Here is a 20,342-nt window from a genome sequence, read left to right on the forward strand (position 1 = left end):
ACGGCTGTGAAACTTCATGGATCTAAATTCATCCGCTCTTTGTTCACTTTGGCTCGGATACATTTGTTGCCCCGGAGACCCCCCAGCATGGTTCTTACCAAACTTTAAGTTTTTGAACTGGGCTCTGGAGGAATGCAAGGGGAGTTGCCAGGGGACTCTACCCGCCTTATGAGGCGCTATTCTCGGATACTTTTTTTCATTTTCACCCCTTTTCTATGGAAGAATTGAAATACATTACGTGGAGGATAGGGCCGAGAGATGACTGACTCTCTGGCCACCTCACGAGTCACTATTGTCGGACACTTTCTTTGCTTTACCCCGGTTTGATCACTCTTTCCTCCTTTGACCATAAAACATGTTTCCTGCTGGGGTACTGCCTGGTTCCGGGGCACCCCAAACCCTCTCATGGTCGGGGCACCATGAATTAATGCATCGGACCCAATGTTGCCATCACCAGCCCCGCGTTGGTGCGGAGGTGAGACCAGTTAACCCGGTGGTAACCCAAGTCCTCCCTTGGTCCGTGTACCATGCATTGAAGCATCGGACCCATGGTTGCAATCACCGGTTACGCTAACGCATATAAACGGAGAAACATAAAATATTTTAAATAGAATTCATTGTGTGTGTTTTAGTAAGGATGTTGTCCGAATGCCCGGTGTGCAGACTCTGCTATCTGGCTTTGAACAAGCACCTTAAGCACAAACATGCAGTGCGGAACCTGGATGAAAGAGGCATCATTCTTAAAATGGCCAGTGGCAGAATAAATGTTCGGACCAAACCCTGTCCCATCACAGGGTGTTCGTATGCTGGGAAGAGACTAGACCGTCATGTAACTCGTGACCACCCTGAGTTCTCCCGAGATGAGGCACATCAGGTCATGGCAAGGCTGAAGCATAGTGTGGCCCTGCAGTTGCTCCATGACCTCCGAGAGACTAATCCCATCATTGGAATGGCTACATTATTGGATATAGACAATGAGGAGGAATACCCGGTGCACCCTCCACCCTTCTCCCCACATACCGAGTGTGATGAAGAGGACTGCAGGCAGGTGAGGCTGGAAAATGTGGCATTGAGGGCTCAGAAGGATGCCCTCATTGATGAGGTGAAGACCCTGCGCTCCAGGCTGAAAAAGGGGCTAAAACCCAGGAAGCAGAGTGCCACTGCTGCTCTGCTTGAGGAAGAGAAAGAATGGATACGATTTAAGGGCGTAGCAATCCCAAGTACCCCCGACATGAACTCAGTAGCCTCCGGCAGCAATACCCCTCTCAAGACCCTGGTGAAGACTGTCATGCGGTCCCCAGAAGCCTCCGGCAGAAATACCCCTCTCAAGACCCCGGTGAAGACTGTCATAAGGTCTGCAGAAGCCTCCGGTAGTGAGACCCCTCTCAAGGTCCCGGCCAAAACTGTCATGCGGTCCGCAGAAGCCTCCGGTAGTGAGACCCCTGTATGCCAGAAGACCCGTGCGTCTGTCTACAATAAGCTGAAAGCTAATCTGACTAAGGACTGGCCCTCTCCCCCAAATCACTGGTCCACTGGGAAGGGACGGGGGAATACCATGCGTGAAATCACGTTGCCTAAAAGCATGGAGACGTACATTCAGACATACAGAGGTCATTGTGAGGGTGTCGCACCGACAGTAAAACGGAAAGAGAATTGTCTGTCCAAGGTCAGCCGGATAAAGAACTTCCTCGTATTCATGGCTGTTGTTCCTGAAGAATGTGAACCATTCCCTGAGGTACTTGTCTGCGTCAAAGCTCCGGGGGTGCAGGCTCACCCAGTCTGATATGACCAACATCATCAGAGAGGTGACAGCCAACATGAACGATTTGAAAAAGTCTGTCACTCTCCACCAGTTTAAGGTGAAGAGGAACAAGCTGGATCGTCTGCCGAGCCAGGCGGAGCTTCTTGCCGCCATGGCGGCCGCTGAGAAGCGCATCCCTGATCTCCTTGACCTGATGGCTAGCAATCCGACCTCAATCACCCAGTACCTGCTATATGGCTATCTAACCCTCCATTGGAGCCTCCTGTATGGCCACCGTCCGGGTGTGTATGCAAACATGACCAACACGGAGGTCTTTGAGGCGGACAGAAGGGGCACTGCTGAGGGCTACATCATCCACGTGCAGGATCACAAGACTGCCAAGACATTTGGTGAAGCACAGCTGGTGCTTACAATAAAGGAGTTTAGCTGGGTCATGCGGTGGATGGGGATAAAAGAGGGCTTGTCGGGTCCTCAGAGTGAATTCTTCCTTTTCACATCGGGGAAGCAGGCTTTCAAGAACCTGAACGCTCACTTGAAGAGGGCTTGGGCTGATGCTGGGCTAGAAACAGCCGTCACCTTCACCATCTTGCGCACTGCCCTGGCTGACAATATCAAGCATCACCAAGATCCAGAAAGCAGGTCGATTCTCGCTAGGTTTATGTGTCACGACGTAAGCACTGCAGACCGGTTCTACGCGAATACGCCTGGAATAAAGGAGGCATTGAAGATCCGCTCCATGTTCAGGGCGGCAGCAGCAGCTGCAGCAGCATCATCATCAGAAGGAGGTCTACCGTCATCAGCTACCTCCAAAGAGGGCTCAGGGGCGGAGAGCAGCGATACCTCTTCTTCAGGACCGATTGGTACTCCTGATGAGGGGAAAGGGGCCGTGGACTCAACCTTTTTTCCCCGGTGCACCGTACAAGTTAGACGGTTAATATGGCCCCCAGGCCCCTGTTAATCATATGTTTATTATGTTTATTATGTATATTTTGTATATTGTTTTTGTAAAAATCGTGTGATAATTAAATAAATAATAAAACATTAGTATAACCTTGAAGGTTCCCAGAGGCAGATACAGTGCCAGGTATCAGACTATTTAAACAATGTTTAGGTTATGGAAGTGCATGTGAGGGAGACGTCCTGGAGGTCATTAGTCCTTCGTTTGGGGCTCTGTGAGGGGCCACAAAGAGGTGGTTTTCGCGGTCTCTCTCCTGGAGGTGTGAAATAACCTAAGTGCCCAAGTTATGGAGACATGCTGCGTCATTAGTCCAACTTTTGCTGCTCTTGGCGCAGCCAAATTGGCCATCATAAGATGTATCAACACATGTGTCTTTGAGTCACACACGTGTCTCGAGTCAACCTCAGGAGCTTGACTCCTGGACCATCTGTGTGAAGCTCTATTTTCGGATACTTTTGTTCATTTCCCCCCCCCCTTTTTTCCTGGGTCTCACTGGTTTTCCAACATGTGAATTTGACTATTTTGACTCTGGAGGAATGTAAGGAGAGCTGGGACTCTACCCGCATTATGAGGCACTATTTTTGGATACATTTTCTCATTTTCACCACTTTTCCCTGGGTAAAATTAGGTCTGTCACTTTGGGTAACCGCACCACTCTCGGAAGAGTGGACGTCCATTGCCTCTAAATAGGGTTAGGCGTTAGATGTTTGGAATCCTGTCACCGGGAAGCAGCGGCAGGATCGAATGCACTCTCCATCGTTGTCACATTATCAAGGCATGGTCATCTCTCATTCAGGCCCCTGGGAAACACTGTGTCGAATCTGGCTATCCATAGCCTCTCACATCTACGTCTCTGGGCCACAGACCATCTGGAGTTGGACTCCAGGACCGCTGCTTGAACGGATTGCCATCCATGGAGCAGGAAGTGAGTAACTAATGGAGTAAGTGTGTTTTTTCTTCTCACAATGTTATATCTATGTTGAGTGAATCGTATACAAATGGTGTTACCAGTTTCACCCACATACTGTAGTCCACAACGTTTACATGTAATAATGTAAACACAGTTTTTAGATTGTAGGCTTCCAAGATACTGTGTTTTATAAACATTGTTGTTGTATTTGCTGCGCAACCAGAGTTGTTGCTGAAAAAAATCCCTGTGACCCCCGGATGTTGGGGTCAGCATGGGTTGTATCTTTGCTTTGACCAAGTAAGACTGCAGGTTTCTGTTTTTCCTAAATGCTGCAATTATACTGTGGTCTTGTAGAATGTCAGTTTTTCCTATAATGTTTTGAAAGTTGGATTTAATAACTTTGACTAGTTTAACAGCTGACTGGGAATATGTGGTGATAAAAGGCAATTTGGAGGAGACCAAAATGGGTTTCGTCTGTTGAAACGTTCTAAAACATTTTTTAGAAAAGAACGAGTGTACCCTCAAGAGATCAATGCTCCAAAAAGAGTTTTGGTAGCACTTTACATTCTCACCTTCCCTCTGCAGGACGTCCAGATTTAAAGACAAGAGGGGGATCCATAGACAAGCCACTCTTCATGGACACACAGCTGGATCCAGGTCCATCTCCAGGTCCATCTCCAGCTTCAGGCCCATCTCCAGGTCCATCTCCAGGTCCATCTTCAGGTTCAGGTCCAGGTTCAGATCCAGGTCTCTTCCGCTGCTTCCTGAAACAAGTCAAAGTGAACAAAGTGAGTTTTAGCAGATTCTCTCTGGTTCCAGTTCATGGATCAGTTTGCTCTTTCTTTAGCTTCACGTCAGTTTCAGATGTCCACTTCTTCTTTAGCTAGAGGTCATCTGACTTCTAGCAGAGCAAAAACTACAACAGAAAACACACAACAACAACAACAACAACACAATAATCAAAGAAAGCTCTCTGAAAGGACGGAGTAAGGTAGAAGAACCAAAGAGCTACAGAACAAGGTCCCAGCGTTCGGGAGAAGAAACTCTGAACTCCTCAGAAAGAAGCTGATCACGTGACACACTTTACATTCTCACCTTCCCTCTGCAGGACGTCCAGATTTAAAGACAAGAGGATGATCCATAGACCAGCCACTCTTCATGGACACACAGCTGGATCCAGGTCCATCTCCAGGTCCAGGTCCAGGTCCATCTCCAGGTCCAGGTTCAGGTCCAGGTCCAGGTCCATCTCCAGGTCCAGGTTCAGGTCCATCTCCAGGTCCATCTCCAGGTCCTGGTTCAGGGCCAGGTCCAGGTCCAGGTCCAGCTTCAGGTCCAGGTCCAGGTCCATCTTCAGGTCCATCTCCAGGTCCAGGTCCATCTCCAGGTCCATCTCCAGGTCCATCTCCAGGTTCAGGTCCATCTTCAGGTCCATCTCCAGGTCCAGGTTCAGGTCCATCTTCAGGTCCAGGTTCAGGTTCAGGTCCAGGTGCAGCTTCAGGTCCAGGTCCAGGTTCAGGTTCAGGTCCAGCTTCAGGTTCAGGTCCAGGTTCAGGTCCAGGTTCAGGTGCAGCTTCAGGTTCAGGTCCAGCTTCAGGTTCAGGTTCAGGTCCAGGTTCAGGTCCAGCTTCAGGTCCAGGTTCAGGTCCAGGTCCAGGTTCAGGTCCAGCTTCAGGTCCAGGTTCAGGTCCAGCTTCAGGTCCAGGTTCAGGTCCAGGTCCAGGTTCGGGTCCAGCTTCAGGTCCAGGTCCAGCTCCAGCTCCAGGTCTCTGGTGGTGCATCCTAATACTGATATCAGAGAAAGATAAAGATGGCGTCTCCTCTCCGTTAACATGAGTCAGCAAAATGGCTCCTGAACCCGACATCAATGAGTTCATTCATTCATAAAACAAATGTAATATATTCAAATGTCGATTTGAAAAACACAACAAAATAATTCTATTTAAAACAAATTTGATTGATTTTCAAATATTTTCAAATGAAAATCTACGTTATTGATTTAAAAAATATTTGTCAGATTTACACATTTTATAAACATTATTTTTTTTTTTTACATATAAGTATTGTATTTATTTTATAAATGATTTGAATAATTTAAGAATAAGAATTCATCTTTGTGCTCTTCTTTTTATTGGACTTATGATCAAACTCACATTTTAAACAGGCTAACGCTGCAAACTTCCCGCAGTCGGACCACTTTCTGAGTCTGAGGGCGCGTTCACACCAGCCTTTTATAGCCCGATGAATCAAACCCTGGTGCGTTTAGCCGCTCGGTGCGGTTCATTTGGGTCGGTGTGAACACAGTCTGAGACCTCTGAAGTGAACTAAACAACCGGACTCTGGTCCGCTAAAAGAGGTGGTCTCGGAGTGCTTGCTTGTGAACTCTGGAGCGGTTCATTGCTGGTGTGAACGCAGTCCGCACCAAAACATAGGAAGCGCAGTATTTACGTGTCACAAGAACGGATGTCTTCAAAGATCTTTAGCGAAAGACTCTTTCAAGACATCTGCGGTTGTTTTGTTAAAGAGTGAAGCAGAATGAAGCGTTGAACAGTGTCGTGTAAAGTCCAAATGCTCCGTCAACTACATAAAATGTGAACCTTCTGAAAAATGAAACAATGTAACAAACTGTGGTCTGGTGCGCACCAGAGAAGAGTATTAGGTGTGAATGCACCCTGAGAGTCAGGACATAGTCCAGTTTTCCATTTCATACCTTCCTTCTGCAATAGGGAGATCCATAGACCAGCCACTCTTCATGGACACACAGCTGGATCCAGGTCCATCTTCAGGTCCATCTTCAGCTTCAGGTCCAGGTTCAGGTTCAGGTCCAGGTCCATCTTCAGGTCCAGGTCCATCTTCAGGTCCATCTTCAGGTCCATCTTCAGCTTCAGGTCCAGGTGCAGGTCCAGGTCCAGCTTCAGGTCCAGGTTCAGGTCCAGGTCCATCTTCAGGTCCAGGTCCATGTTCAGGTTCAGGTCCAGGTCCATCTTCAGGTCCAGGTCCAGGTTCGGGTCTAGTTTTAGGTTTACGTTTACGTTTAGGTCTCTTCCGCTGCTTCCTGAAACAAGTCAAAGTGAACAAAGTGAGTTGTAGCAGATTCTCTCTGGTTCCAGTTCATGGATCAGTTTGCTCTTTCTTTAGCTTCACATCAGTTTCAGGTGTCCACTTCTTCTTTAGCTAGAGGTCATCTGACTTCTAGCAGAGCAAAAACTACAACAGAAAACACACAACAACAACAACAACAACAACAACAACAACAACACAATAATCAAAGAAAGCTCTCTGAAAGGATGGAGTAAGGTAGAAGAACCAAAGAGCTACAGAACAATGTCCCAGCGTTCGGGAGAAGAAACTCTGAACTCCTCAGAAAGAAGCTGATCACGTGACACACTTTACATTCTCACCTTCCCTCTGCAGGACGTCCAGATTCAAAGACAAGAGGGGGATCCATAGACCAGCCACTCTTCATGGACACACAGCTGGATCCAGGTCCAGGTCCAGGTCCATCTCCAGGTCCAGGTCCAGGTCCATCTCCAGGTCCAGGTTCAGGTCCATCTCCAGGTCCAGGTTCAGGTACAGGTCCAGGTCCATCTCCAGGTCCAGGTTCAGGTCCATCTCCAGGTCCATCTCCAGGTCCTGGTTCAGGGCCAGGTCCAGGTCCAGGTCCAGCTTCAGGTCCAGGTTCAGGTCCAGCTTCAGATCCAGGTTCAGGTTCAGGTCCAGGTCCATCTTCAGGTCCAGGTCCAGAACCAGGTCTCTCCTGCTGCATCCTAATACTGATATCAGAGAAAGATAAAGATGGCGTCTCCTCTCCGTTAACATGAGTCAGCAAAATGACTCCTGAACCCGACATCAATGAGTTCATTCATTCATAAAACAAATGTAATATATTCAAATGTTGATTTGAAAAAAAGAAAAAAAAGAATTCTATTTAAAACAAACTTGATTGATTTTAAAAATATTTTCAAATTAAAATCTATGTTATTGATTTAAAAAATATTTGTCAGATTTACACATTTTATAAACATTTTTTAATTTTTTAAATATAAGTATTGTATTTATTTTATAAATGATTTGAATGATTTAAAAAGTAAATAATAAATTGTGTATTATCGTGCTGATTTAGGGAAATTATTTTATTGAATTCAAACTGATTTTATTTATTTATTTTTGTAATTGATGTAAGCATTATTAATTTATCAACATTTATTTAATTGATTATACAAATATTCCTCTTCATTTCAAAAGATTTTAATTGAATGTATTAAAGAAGTTAAAAAATGCATTATTACATTTATATTTAAATTATTAAAAAGTAATTTTACTGATAAAATATATTGTATAAAACCATATTATTGATTTGAAAATAGGGCTGTCAAGTTAACACATTTTTTTTAGGGTTAGGGTTAGGGTTAGGGTTAGTAACCCTATATATATATACATCCTTCAGGTGGAAGTATGCATCCTTCAGGTGGAAGTATACATCCTTCAGGTGGAAGTGAACCAGTCGTCCTGGTGAACACATTCCAGCACCTGTTTGATCGTCAGCATGTGGAATACTGACAGATCCAGGATGTCTCATTCCCCCAGTCTTTTTCGGGATTAGAAAAATAACGGGAGTAAAAACCCCTGATTTTCTTCCCTTTGAGGAACCCTGGAAATAGCCTCTTTCAACAGGAGTTCCTGCAGCTCTGAATGGAGCGCAAGACTGTTCCTGGGATGACAGGAGTGTTTCCTGTATCCCATTGAACTGCGGGGGGGGGGGGAGAGAGGCGAACAGCAGAGTGTAGCCTACCCTCTGCTGATCAGCCTGCTCATCCATCTGTCCGTCAGACACATGTGCTGCCACTCCAACCCAGTCTCACATCTAAACGTGTTATAACTACATTGGTCCACAACGTAGGACGTAGTATTTCTACAAAAACGCCTGTGAAATTGTAAGATCCCTACGTTTTTTCACCATTCATTCCAACGTGCTATGTCACGTGATCTTCAAATTTCTCCCTGCAGAAAAAAAAACATGGCCGAACTTTGTTTTATTCTCGGTGGAAAATGCCTATTTTAAGGTTAGTTTGGACATTAAAATGCGTTTTGATGTCATTTGATGCGAGAAATAAGAGTTGTTATTTCAGATTATGTGTGCAGTGGATGTACATGATCTTTAGTTTGCTAGTTATTATGAAGATTACTTCAGGAAATTGTGTCCATACTGTCAGGGTTGGGGAAAAATAGGACCCAAACGCAGATTGAGGAGGAAGCAGGTTTCAAAAGGAAACAAAAAGGCAAGCTTTATTTAACAAAAGCTGAACAAAAACAAGAATCCAAGAACAGGTACGAGGTAGCATCCAAACAAAGGTGACTGTGACCAACATGAAAGGGGACATGAACGACAAACAATGAACCAACACTGAACACAGGAAGTGACAAGACTAAATACAGGGAGGGGTAATCATGAGACGAGAAACAGCCGGGCAGGGGAGGAGAAACACAAGGGCAACAGGTGAACACAATCAGAAAATTAGACACACCAGGGACACTAACGACAGGGAGGACAGAACAGCAAAATAACCTCAAAACTAGACACACAAAAACTCAAACCCTGACATATACAACGTTTTCATTATTACCAAGGTGGTTGCTAGGGACGCTGCTATCGATATTATTTCTGTTATGTTGTGTAACTGTTTAATGGTGTTATCTTTATTGCTACCCCCTTCCCCGTCAATGTATAGTGTTGGTCCACAGCGCAAACGTATTAGTTTAACAAAATCCGCATCTAAAATGGTGGCATAGATACGTAATTTTCCCCTGTGCAATTCTCCAGCCCAGTCTCACATCTCACATCTCACATCACATCGTCATAAGCAATACCGGAAACAGACGTAGGCAAGATCCTCAGCTCGGTAATTAGACCCTCCAGAAAAACGCGATTCTGCGATCGCAGAATTTACCGCATAATCAGCAAAATGGCGCAGATTTTTAAAAGGCTGCATAATCCCCGCATTTTTCCACACAAAGTTGAAAAAAAAGAAAGTCAACTCGTCTTGACGTGACGTCATCAGCTCGCGCATCACAGAATGTAAACAACACTGTAGAGAGTGAACGTGTGGAGCTCACACGATAGAGAAAACACCAAGATGAAAAAATCAAATCCATCTCATTTACCGACGAACATTTCTACTAAAGACCGGGCAGAAAGTGGGGGGAAACTATTCTGCACCCCGTGCAACTGTGTGTTGGAGCATAAGAGAAAATCGACGGTGACGACCCACTTTGATTCATTCAAACATTCGAAAATGCTTTCTGCTGCTGCGGACAAGAAAGCCAAACAACTCACGTTCAGCGAGGGATCAACCTCCAAAACCCTTTAGAGGGCTACAAGAAACGAAGTGAGTAGCCTACAAGATTGAAGTTGCAGATAACGAACGAGTAAATGAAAACAGAATGAGGCGGAGAAGTGTGTGTGTGTGTGTGTGGGGTGTGTGTGTGTGTGTGTGTGTGTGTGTGTGTGTGTGTGTGTGTGTGTGTGTGTGTGTGTGTGTGTGTGTGTGTGTGTGTGTGTGTGTGTGTGTGTGTGTGTGTGTGTGTGTGTGTGTGTGTGTGTGTGTGTGTGTGTGTGTGTGTGTGTGTGTGTGAGTGAGATTAAAATAGCCCAATTGCTTTTACAATAAATAAACATTGAATGTGTTTAATTGAATAGTAAAGGGGTTTAACGTTAGTGGCAGGTTGTGTGTGAGAGAGAATAAATAAGACAGCCCAATATTTTTTAAAATTGTTATTCTTTTTCCCCGCATATTTAGCATATTTCGCAACTTCCCGCAATTTCATCGCATAAAGTCACATAAAAACCCCGCATGTTTAATCGCATAATCAAGGATTTTTGCCCGCGTTTTTCTGGAGGGTCTAGGTAATTGAATGGTAGCCGCAGTGCACGCTGGGAGATGGTGTTTATGCGAGTTGAAATCCGAAAACATAAAAATAATACTTTATTCCGGGTGTGCTTGCTTTTGTCTTTGAAAGTCATCACATAACGACATTGTAATACACGGTTCGGCTGCATTAAATATTACATATCTGCCGTAGTTCTCTATTTATAGAGCCCTGATGAGAAGACTTCTAGACAAACAGGAGGAACTGCCGCCAACACTGAAAACATGACGTGGATCATAAATATATCAGAAATTAAACAACATCTTCCATTCCTCTTCACACAATACGTCTCCTTGCACTATCCAGTGTTTCCCCTATATACAAATAGTGACGGCGCAACGCCGCTGCTGAAATATGCGCGCCGCTGCTAGGGGGCCCCAGCCAGGTACCCAAAAAAAAACAAAAAACAAAACTTTTTATTTTTTACTTTTTATTTTTTTATTAAAATAATAATAAGTGGAGACCCTTTTTTATTTTTGATTGTTTGTTATGTGGATTTGTAGTATTTGTGTTACTGTTAAATAAAGTTTATTGTGTTCAATAAAGGTGTATTTTTGCTAAATCTTGAGACATTGCCACTGTATGTACTAGGCACGGCCGATTTTTGGCATAAGCGGTCGCCAGATCTGGGGGGCGCTGCGCTGGTAGCTCTGGGAGGGGAAAAAACATTTTTGACCGTTGGCGCTCATCCTAATTTTCGGCCTTGATGTAACAACATTCATAATTAAGTAAATATAACACCCTTTTCACCCCGGTTACTAGGGATGTAACGATACCAAAAACTCACGGCACGATAATTTCGCGATAACAAGTCCACGGTACGGTATTTATTGCGATATTGAATAATAAAGGGAAGAAAAAAAAAATCCTACATTTTTGCACATCCCTTTCAAGATTTCAAGATTTTCTAAGGTTTATTGAGATATCATATTATAGGCTACACAACTACGGTGTAGTTATGCAATGAATGAAAAACTTGGGTCGCAGGTTGTGACACTTGTGCCTATAAATAGTCAAAGAAACGCCCATTCATTCATTCATTCATTCATTCATTCATTCATTCATTCTTTATGGAGAAGATAGCAGTAAATGAGGACAGAACAGCTCAAACATCTCACACCGTGTCAGGTTGTGGTTATTTTGGGGAGGTGGAGATAAATCATATTGTTTGGTGGATGCAGTTTGAACCAGAGTAGCAGCATGGAGGTCGAATCGTCACCAACATAAATAAATAAGTGGTCCGAAAAAGGTTCATGACAAAAAAAATACACATAGCCTTCCTCAGGCAGTGTGTTTGTACCGGGGACAGGAGACCCCCCCCCCCCCCTTGATGAGAAACTGTAAGAAATGATCGGGGGATCCCTCCGGAGTGGAGTCAATTCATGTTTATTTTTTTATTTGGTGGTTTGTGTTCCAGTTATCAGCGGTGCGCAGCGTCTCCACTGCAGCAACTCCATATCCACCAGTTAAAGGAAATACAACGAATGTGTTGTGTAATATGAGCTGTACAATTTACCACACATGTTGCTCTTAGTTTCCATACCTCCTGTGTTTTACGAGCGACTTATCAAGTCTTGGCAAACGGCATAAAACACGATTAAACGTGTTAGTATATAAAACCATGCTCGTATCTTCATCCTATAGAAATGCAACACGGCGTCAGTTTAGACGTAATCCTGTCCTTCTGCTTACCGCATCATTTATGAGAAAACATTTCATAACATTAACACAACATATTCCAGGTGGTTTTAAATAACATCCGTATTTATTTATTTCTCCAGTTATGTGTTTGTGTGCACTGAGGAGTCTCAAACAGGCGTTTGGTAAATCATTTTAAGATTGGCTTTAATCAATGTTTGAAAATGAATTCTTCATATCTGATAAATGAGAGGTAACATTTTATTTATGGTTTTATTTCCACATATTTCTCTCCATCCTTCCTTCTGCCAACGGGCTCGCAGTTTCTCGTCTCTCCCGTTTTTGTGCTTAGTGCGTACGCATGGGTTAGAGGTTGCGTGGAGGACCGCACGTTTTCCCGTCAAGTTAGTATTTTATAAATCGCAAACATTGCGTAGAAACTGGCGTACGCCATTTTTTGAGCGTATATCCCTTTTTATAAATGAGGCCCCTGGTGATGTGAAACCAGATAGAACATTCTGAACTTTTGACCTATACACACACACATTCTAGATGAGGCAATAAAAGCGTAAAAGTTCCAGCCACAATTCTGAGAAGGCGCTTGTGGTTTTTGAAATCTTGAAAGCGGTTACAGAGGATATGAAGACAATGAGGCACAGGATGCAGGCGACCTACGCAAAGGGTCGAACCAACTTCCTGGGCCAGAGAATCGTAGAGACAAGCTGTCCTTATTTGTCTCTGTTAAAAAATGAAGTCTCTGTTAATAAATTAAAGTATAAAGTTTGCATATTTGAAATCAAATGTTTAAAGAAAAAAACGTGATTCTAAAGTCATGACATTGACAATGTGTTCTGCTTTCATGAAAAATGTTCATATTCCCTCTTGTTAAAATTGCATATTATTATTATAAGTCTTTATTTGTTTTATTTTAACTTTACATTTTTAATTGTTCATTAAGTAAAAGTTGAACATATGTGACCTCCTTCTCCCTGAAAGATAGAAAAGGGGAAACCACCTGATGCAGAGAGGGAGGAGAGAAGAGACTATAAAAGATGATGTGTGAAGAGAAAGGGGGGCTTTTTAGGCTTTTTGAGGCTTGAGAGCTTGGGGGAACTTTTCTGAGGCCTTGGCTTGGGCTCTTTTAGACCGCTTTGGGGCTTTGGACATGTGAACCTGTTGCTTTGGCATTTTTACCTTGTGTCTTTGTTATTTTTTTGGATTCTTGTAAATCCGCTATTTGTGTTAAAACCTTAATAAAACCGGTTTGTACTTTGTACATTTCGACCCGATTCCTGGTCTCTCTGGTGGTCTCTGAAGGTATATGCTTGGTCTTAGAGTGAGGTGAGAACACCCTTCCCTGGAAAAGGCTGACATTAGTTGATCATTTGGATTTTAAATTGTTTAAGGGGAATAGAAACTCTGCTAAGGTTAAACTATAGTTTCACATTGGTCACTGTGGTTGAGGTGGTTTTGATTACTGTTGGAATATGACATATGCTCTGCTGATGTGGTAATATCGCTGCTGTGACATTGAATATTTGACTCTTTAATGTTTGACTCTGTAAACGCCCCCCTAAGCAGATTACGTTGATTCTGGGGGGTTTAGTCTTAAAATGATTGGACGGCCGTTCACCGGAGCCTTATCAGCACTGGAGTTTGGTATTGGAGACGGCCTAGATATTAAAGCTAGTTTTATCGAAGATAGATTCATTTTCACTACTACTGCTACTATTGCTACTACTGCTACTACTAATACTACTGCTACTACCACTACCGGTAGAACTACTACCCTACTAGTACCCTAACGGCCCTCATCAAAGTCCTCAATTCCCTCCTCACCTCTGCTGACACCGGTTCCCTCAACATCCTCATCCTCCTCGACCTGAGTGCAGCCTTCGATACCGTGAGCCACACCATCCTGCTCACCCGACTCCAGGATATCGGTATCGAAGGTATTGCACTCAGATGGCTCCAGTCCTACCTCTCCGACAGAACCCACTTCATCTCCCTCAACAACCACTCCTCTGCCACAGCTTCAGTCACCCAAGGTGTTCCCCAAGGTTCAGTACTCGGCCCCCTCCTCTTTATCATCTACATCCTCCCCCTTGGTCAGATTCTCCGCCATTATAACCTTGACTTTCACTGTTACGCTGACGACACACAGATCTACCTCAGCACCAAATCCCCCCACAACCCCTCCCTCACCCACATCGACTCCTGTCTGACTGCAATAAAGTCCTGGATGCAACACAACTTCCTCAAACTCAACAGGAATAAAACTGAACTCCTCCTCATCGGCTCCAAATCCACCCTCAGCAAAACCCCCAACCTGACACTCACCATCGATGGCACCCCTGTTCCCCCTCCACCCAGGCACGCAACCTTGGCGTGATATTTGACCCCACCCTCTCCCTCGAGCACATCCGTCAAGTTGTAAAAACCTAATTTTTCCACCTCCGCAATATCGCCAAACTCCGTCCCTCTCTCACCCGCCCCGCAGCTGAGCGACTCATTCACGCCTTCATCTCGTCCCGCCTTGACTACTGAAACTCACTCCTCTACGGCATCAGCTCCACCTCCCTCAGTAGACTCCAGCGTGTCCAGAACGCAGCCGCCAGACTCCTCACCCACACCAAATCAAGGCATCACATCACCTCGGTCCTCAAAGAACTCCACTGGCTCCCCGTTCCTCACCACACCCACTACAAACTCCTGGTCCTCACTTACAAAGCCCTCTACCATCTGGCCCCCCCCTACCTCACTGACCTCCTCATCCTCTACCAACCACCCCGGTCCCTCAGATCCACCTCAGCCGGTTGGCTTTCCATCCCCAAGGCCAAACTCCGGAGGCTCGGGGCTGCCACAGAGAAGGCTCAGTCCCCGAAGCTCTGGAACTCCCTCCCCCAAGACCTCCGTGACTCTGAGTCCCTCACCCTGTTCCAGTCCCGCCTCAAAACCCACCTCTTCAACTCTGTATATCCATAAGCCCCCCCTGACCCTCTCAACCAACTTCCTCCTGACTGCTTTTCTGTTTTGTTTTGTTTCTTTGTTTCTTTTTGGTTTTGTTTTTGTTTTGTTTGTCTACCCTCCCTCCCAAATGTAAAGCGTCTTTGGGTTCAAGAAAAGCGCTATAGAAATAAAATGTATTATTATTATTACTGCTACTACTGATACTGCTACTACTACTACTACTACTACTACTGATACTACTACAACTATTACTGCTGATACTACTGGTTAAGATAATTGTAATTTTGGCTTCAAAATAATAAGATTGATGTGAAGTTTTTTGTTGTTAGGCTATTTTATTATTAATTCTGTTGTTTGTTTGTATTTTTATTTTAAGGTGTTTTTTCTCCATCAACACAGAGAAGGGCACCAAAGTGGAGAAGACACGCGCATCCCGTCTTCAGGTGAACCCGAGAGTCCTCACCTTGATAGAGGAACTTTCGGACCATGAGTGATCTCTGAATATGGACAGTAAGATCAATGGCATGTAGCGATGTGCCCAAGTTATAGTTTGTTTAAATCGTAGTTCAAATTTGAAGTGCCTTTTTTTTCTGTTCTTTTAACTAATTTTAAAAAATGCAATATGTAACTCTCAAAATGTCAAACTATTCTTTTAAGGTCATTGTAGCCACTCTTGCGGTTTGCTGTTACAAAGTGAAGTTGCTTAAACAATCTTCGGTTGGCTTATGTGGATGTAAAAGCTCAGGACATTACTGTTGAGTGTAAACATGTTGACGTGTTTGTTTTCCACTTGGGTTTTTGCTTCTGAAGTGAAGGGTCTCTGCTGACCCTACCTCTTCACCTATCTCACTTTGACACACACTCACATGTGTTTTGCAAATGTAGCTTCATCACGTACACACTTCCTTTAGCAATGAACATGTATTCAACTAAGACAATCCCTTATTTTGGCTAAGTTACAGCTCAGTCTGTGGCTGTGACAGTCGAGTATTATATTATACAGGTGCCCACTATAAGAGATGAGACATATAAAGTACTAAAATATTTAAAAACATTATTTCCCATAAATCATTTGATGTGATGTAAGTAACCTCTTAACTTTGTTCAGCTTGAATTTCCTGGACAACGTGAGCTGTTTGTTTATTGTGCAGCCTTACTTTGTATGTTTTACCAATATGTACTGTATGTTGAGAAATGACAGATGTTTTTGATCACTGCTATTATATATATAATACATTCTTGGAAAGGCAAGTTCTTGTTGGAATTTGTTCAACTTGTAATACAGTGGCTCTTGAGGTTTATCTAGCTTTGCATTTTTTATGTTAAGTGCTTAATCTGTGTACCCTGGATTACATTCTTCACATTTCTGGTAATAGTCAAACATATATATACGAAGGCAGTGTAGTTTAAATTAAATCTTTCAATCTGACTAATGTATAGGAAAAACAGTTTTTTTCCACTGAGCAATAATCCTTACAGGCGCTTTAATACTATATATGTGAGATTGATATTCATAGAACAGTTTTTTCTGCATTTTAATTGTAATAAATACGTTTTACAGAAAATTTAAATGGCAGTATTTAGATGTTGCTTTCACCGTAAAACACCGCATTACACTGCTTTTACAGTTAAACAGTGTTATTTGGTTGGTATGTTTCTGTAAAATTGAATGGGATTCAATGTACAATAGACAACAACTGCATGTAAATCTTACTGAAATAATCAGTTTAATAGCAACGTGATCATGCTAATTCAGCAGAAAAGGGCTGTTGAAATTACAGATTTAAAATGTAAATTACAACAGTTTTAAACTGTAAAATATACATGTTGTTCTGAAAGTTGTTTACAGTTTACCGTATTTTTTACATCATTATTCTGGCAACAAAGCTGCCAGGTTTTTACCGTAAAAACAACCGTTTTTTCTTTACATTGTAGGTGACATTATTGTGGCACATCAGTAAAGCCTTACATATAAATATATGAGGTGGCAGACATGAATTTTAACTGAACAATAACTGAATGAGTTTGTCTCACTCTTAGACCAGCAGGGGTACCAAATATATGCAGACTGCTGCAATAAGTACATTAATGAACTGTCTCATCGATGTGTGTCTGAATTAATATGATAATATTAACAATCATATTATTCCTATCAGCTGTCAATCACTGTTATGATTCACATATTCATTTATTATTGAATAAACTATATTTTTTGGAGAGTTAATGATGAATGTTCCTCAAGATGCTTGCTCACCCTCCTTCAAATTTGAAATACAAGTAATTATATCATATATCAAAATTCAAAAGATTCAAAGGAACAGTTCAGCGCCCCACGACTTTACTGCAAACAGTTACAACCTGGACTTTACATCAGAAAGAACAAACATTAAAGAAGTGACTAACTGCATCAGTTAGGGTTAAACAACATGTGTTCAGCTAAAACATACATCGCTGCAGTTATGATCCAGTGGAGAGTCCTTACCTACTGGCCTAGTTAAATCAGAGTGGTTACTTTCTGTTGGCTGGGCAGTGAAGTTTTACACACCGTCTTATTTGACTTTCTCAGGACTTAAAACTGTTTTTGGGGGCAGACCCCCACACAGAAAAATATATACACACATAAGGTCATCATCTTAACAGTTTTTTATCCTCATCGAGTCATCCGTGAGCAGAGCATCAAGTTGGCTATTACAGCTGAATGTGGCGATTACCATCGTGTTCAGCAAAACGCCTCACACACTGATTAAGATCTAAAGCTTTAGTGCGTTTTGATTCAATGCTGAGTACAGCCAAACTTGAGTCTCTTCTCTGTCATTGTAGACCGCACCTCATTCCTTCCGTCTGGTTGGGTCCGGATGCTTCGCGCCAGGGCCGGGGGAGGGGTTACAAGGCTCGCGTCTTGTGCTGCATTCACTTGCACTCGGACATTAGGGATTTTCTCTCATAAATGTCCGATGAGCCACAACTTTGATTTCAAAACAAAGCTGCCAACTGGGGTGGCAGCTGGGGTGGCAAGGCTATTTTTAGTTGCCACCCCGGTAGATCCGCCCCTGTAACTGTCTCATTAAGAATATCCTAAACTGTTAGCATGTTGTTAGCATGTTGTTAGAGCACCTGCAGCTGTTATTATCAATAATATATATAACTGTTAGCAATAAGCACATGAGAGATGAGTCTGAGGTGAGAGCAGAGATCAGCTGAGAGTCATTTCACTCTGAAAACGGTCACTTACCAAGAGTTTAACGAGGAGGAAAACTTCTGCTTCACAACGAGAACAAAGTGAAAGTAACTTCTGACACCGGAGGTCCCCACAAAGAACAGGAAGGGAGGGAAGTTGATGTGAATCATTAGCTGTACATCAGCTTCATCCTGTGGCAGCTCATGGTATCACATCTACTGTCAGTGCATATTAAAGGAGACTACAGTGTAACTACTACTAATACTAATTAGACCCTCCAGAAAAACGCGGGCTAAAATCCTTGATTATTCGATTAAACATGCAGGGTTTTTATGTGATTTTATGCGGGGAAATGGCGGGAAGTTGCGAAATATGCGGAAAGTTGCGAAATATGCTAAATATAGGGGAAAAAAGAATAACAATTTTTTTAAATATTGGGCTGTCTTATTTATTCTCTCTCACACACAACCTGCCACTAACGTTAAACCCCTTTAATATTCAATTAAACACATTCAATGTTTATTTATTGTAAAAGCAATTGGGCTTTTTTAATCTCACCCCCCCCCCCCCCCCCCCACACACACACACACACACACACACACACACACTCACACTCACACTCACACTCACACTCACACACACACACACACACACACACACACTTCTCCGCCTCATTCTGTTTTCATTTACTCGTTCGTTATCTGCAGCTTCAATCTTGTAGGCTACTCACTTCGTTTCTTGTAGCCCTCTAAAGGGTTTTGGAGGTTGATGCCTCGCTGAACTTGAGTTGTTTGGCTTTCTTGTCCGCAGCAGCAGAAAGCATTTTCGAATGTTTGAATGAATCAAAGTGGGTCGTCACGTCGATTTTCTCTTATGCTCCAACACACAGTTGCACGGGGTGCAGAATAGTTTCCCCCCACTTTTTGCCCGGTCTTTAGTAGAAATGTTCGTCGGTAAATGAGATGGATTAGATGTTTTCATCTTGGTGTTTTCTCTATCGTGTGAGCTCCACACGTTCACTCTCTACAGTGTTGTTTACATTCTGTGATGCGCGAGCTGATGACTTCAAGACGAGTTCACTTTTTTTTTTCTCAACTTTGTGGAAAAATGCGGGGATTATGCGGCCTTTTAAAAATCTGCGTCATTTTGCTGATTATGCGGTAAATTCTGCGATCGCAGAATCGCGTTTTTCTGGAGGGTCTAACTAATACTACTGCTACAATTACTAACACTACTGCTACAATTACAGCTACTACGGAGTACTTTTCCCTTTTAGTTCCGATAGTTCCTGGGATTTTGCGTTTAGACCAAAAAGAGAACTTATTCATGAGATATTTTCCCCCCTTTTTCATTGAGTAGCATGAAGCTGCAGCGTCGGAGGTTGCAGTTTCAGGACCGCACTCCTAGGACCCTATAGTTTTTCGTGACACTGCCACCTAGCGAGTAGGAGACATGAATATGAACGACAACGCACAGAGTGTGAGTAATGTGAAGTGCTTTTAAAGTTTTATTTGTTTAACATTAAAAACAATTCCGGTGTCTTGAAATGAAGTGTGATTAGCTAATTGCATTAATTGTTGATTTAATCACTAATTACAGTGTGAGTGTGAGTAATGTGAATCGTGTTGTTTGTTTAAAGTTAACAACTAATACAAAATATACATCTAAATGTATGTCGACAATATACATTTACAATTATAAATAGATTATATCATTCTTACTACAATATGTATATATATTTATTTACGTTGTATGTCAAATTTGATAAGACAAATATAAAAGACTATCTTTTTACATATGACATACAAAATACAGTTGTTATTAAAAAAACAAACACATAATAACAACAAATTGTTGTTAATAATAATAATTACATTTCTGTAAGAAAAACATATTTTCATGCATAGATCGTTAATAACAAGCATTACAATGTCTAAAGAGACTCGCTGTGTGTGAGACTCAATACTCGCTGGTTGTACTTTTGGGCCATTGTATTTGCTGG

The 20,342-nt window shown here is 42.8% G+C and overlaps 1 protein-coding gene and 1 long non-coding RNA gene across 5 annotated transcripts in view; one reads left to right on the forward strand and one right to left on the reverse strand.

Annotated features, from left to right (window-relative positions):
- LOC307037540 (uncharacterized protein) overlaps positions 1–18,463 on the reverse strand; it is a 77,208-nt gene extending 58,745 nt beyond the window's left edge. For all 4 annotated transcript variants that reach the window (XM_079678515.1, XM_079678517.1, XM_079678518.1 and 1 more), the window contains exons 1-5: positions 18,395–18,463; positions 7,029–7,400; positions 6,338–6,682; positions 4,726–5,415; positions 4,203–4,394 (exon numbers count right to left, since the gene is read on the reverse strand). In XM_079678515.1, the coding sequence (XP_079534641.1) occupies positions 4,203–4,394; positions 4,726–5,415; positions 6,338–6,682; positions 7,029–7,393 (1,592 nt within the window). In that variant the 5' untranslated portion in view covers positions 7,394–7,400; positions 18,395–18,463. The remainder of the gene's footprint in view (positions 1–4,202; positions 4,395–4,725; positions 5,416–6,337; positions 6,683–7,028; positions 7,401–18,394) is intronic.
- Positions 4,937–5,499, forward strand: LOC307037591. The gene is made up of 3 exons (XR_013807718.1): positions 4,937–5,038; positions 5,147–5,248; positions 5,375–5,499. It is a non-coding gene; the product is annotated as an uncharacterized lncRNA (long non-coding RNA).
- Positions 18,464–20,342: the final 1,879 nt, after the last annotated feature.

This window comes from Notothenia rossii (genome assembly GCF_949606895.1).
Source record: "Notothenia rossii genome assembly, chromosome: 4".
Classification (NCBI taxonomy): Eukaryota; Metazoa; Chordata; class Actinopteri; order Perciformes; family Nototheniidae; genus Notothenia; species Notothenia rossii.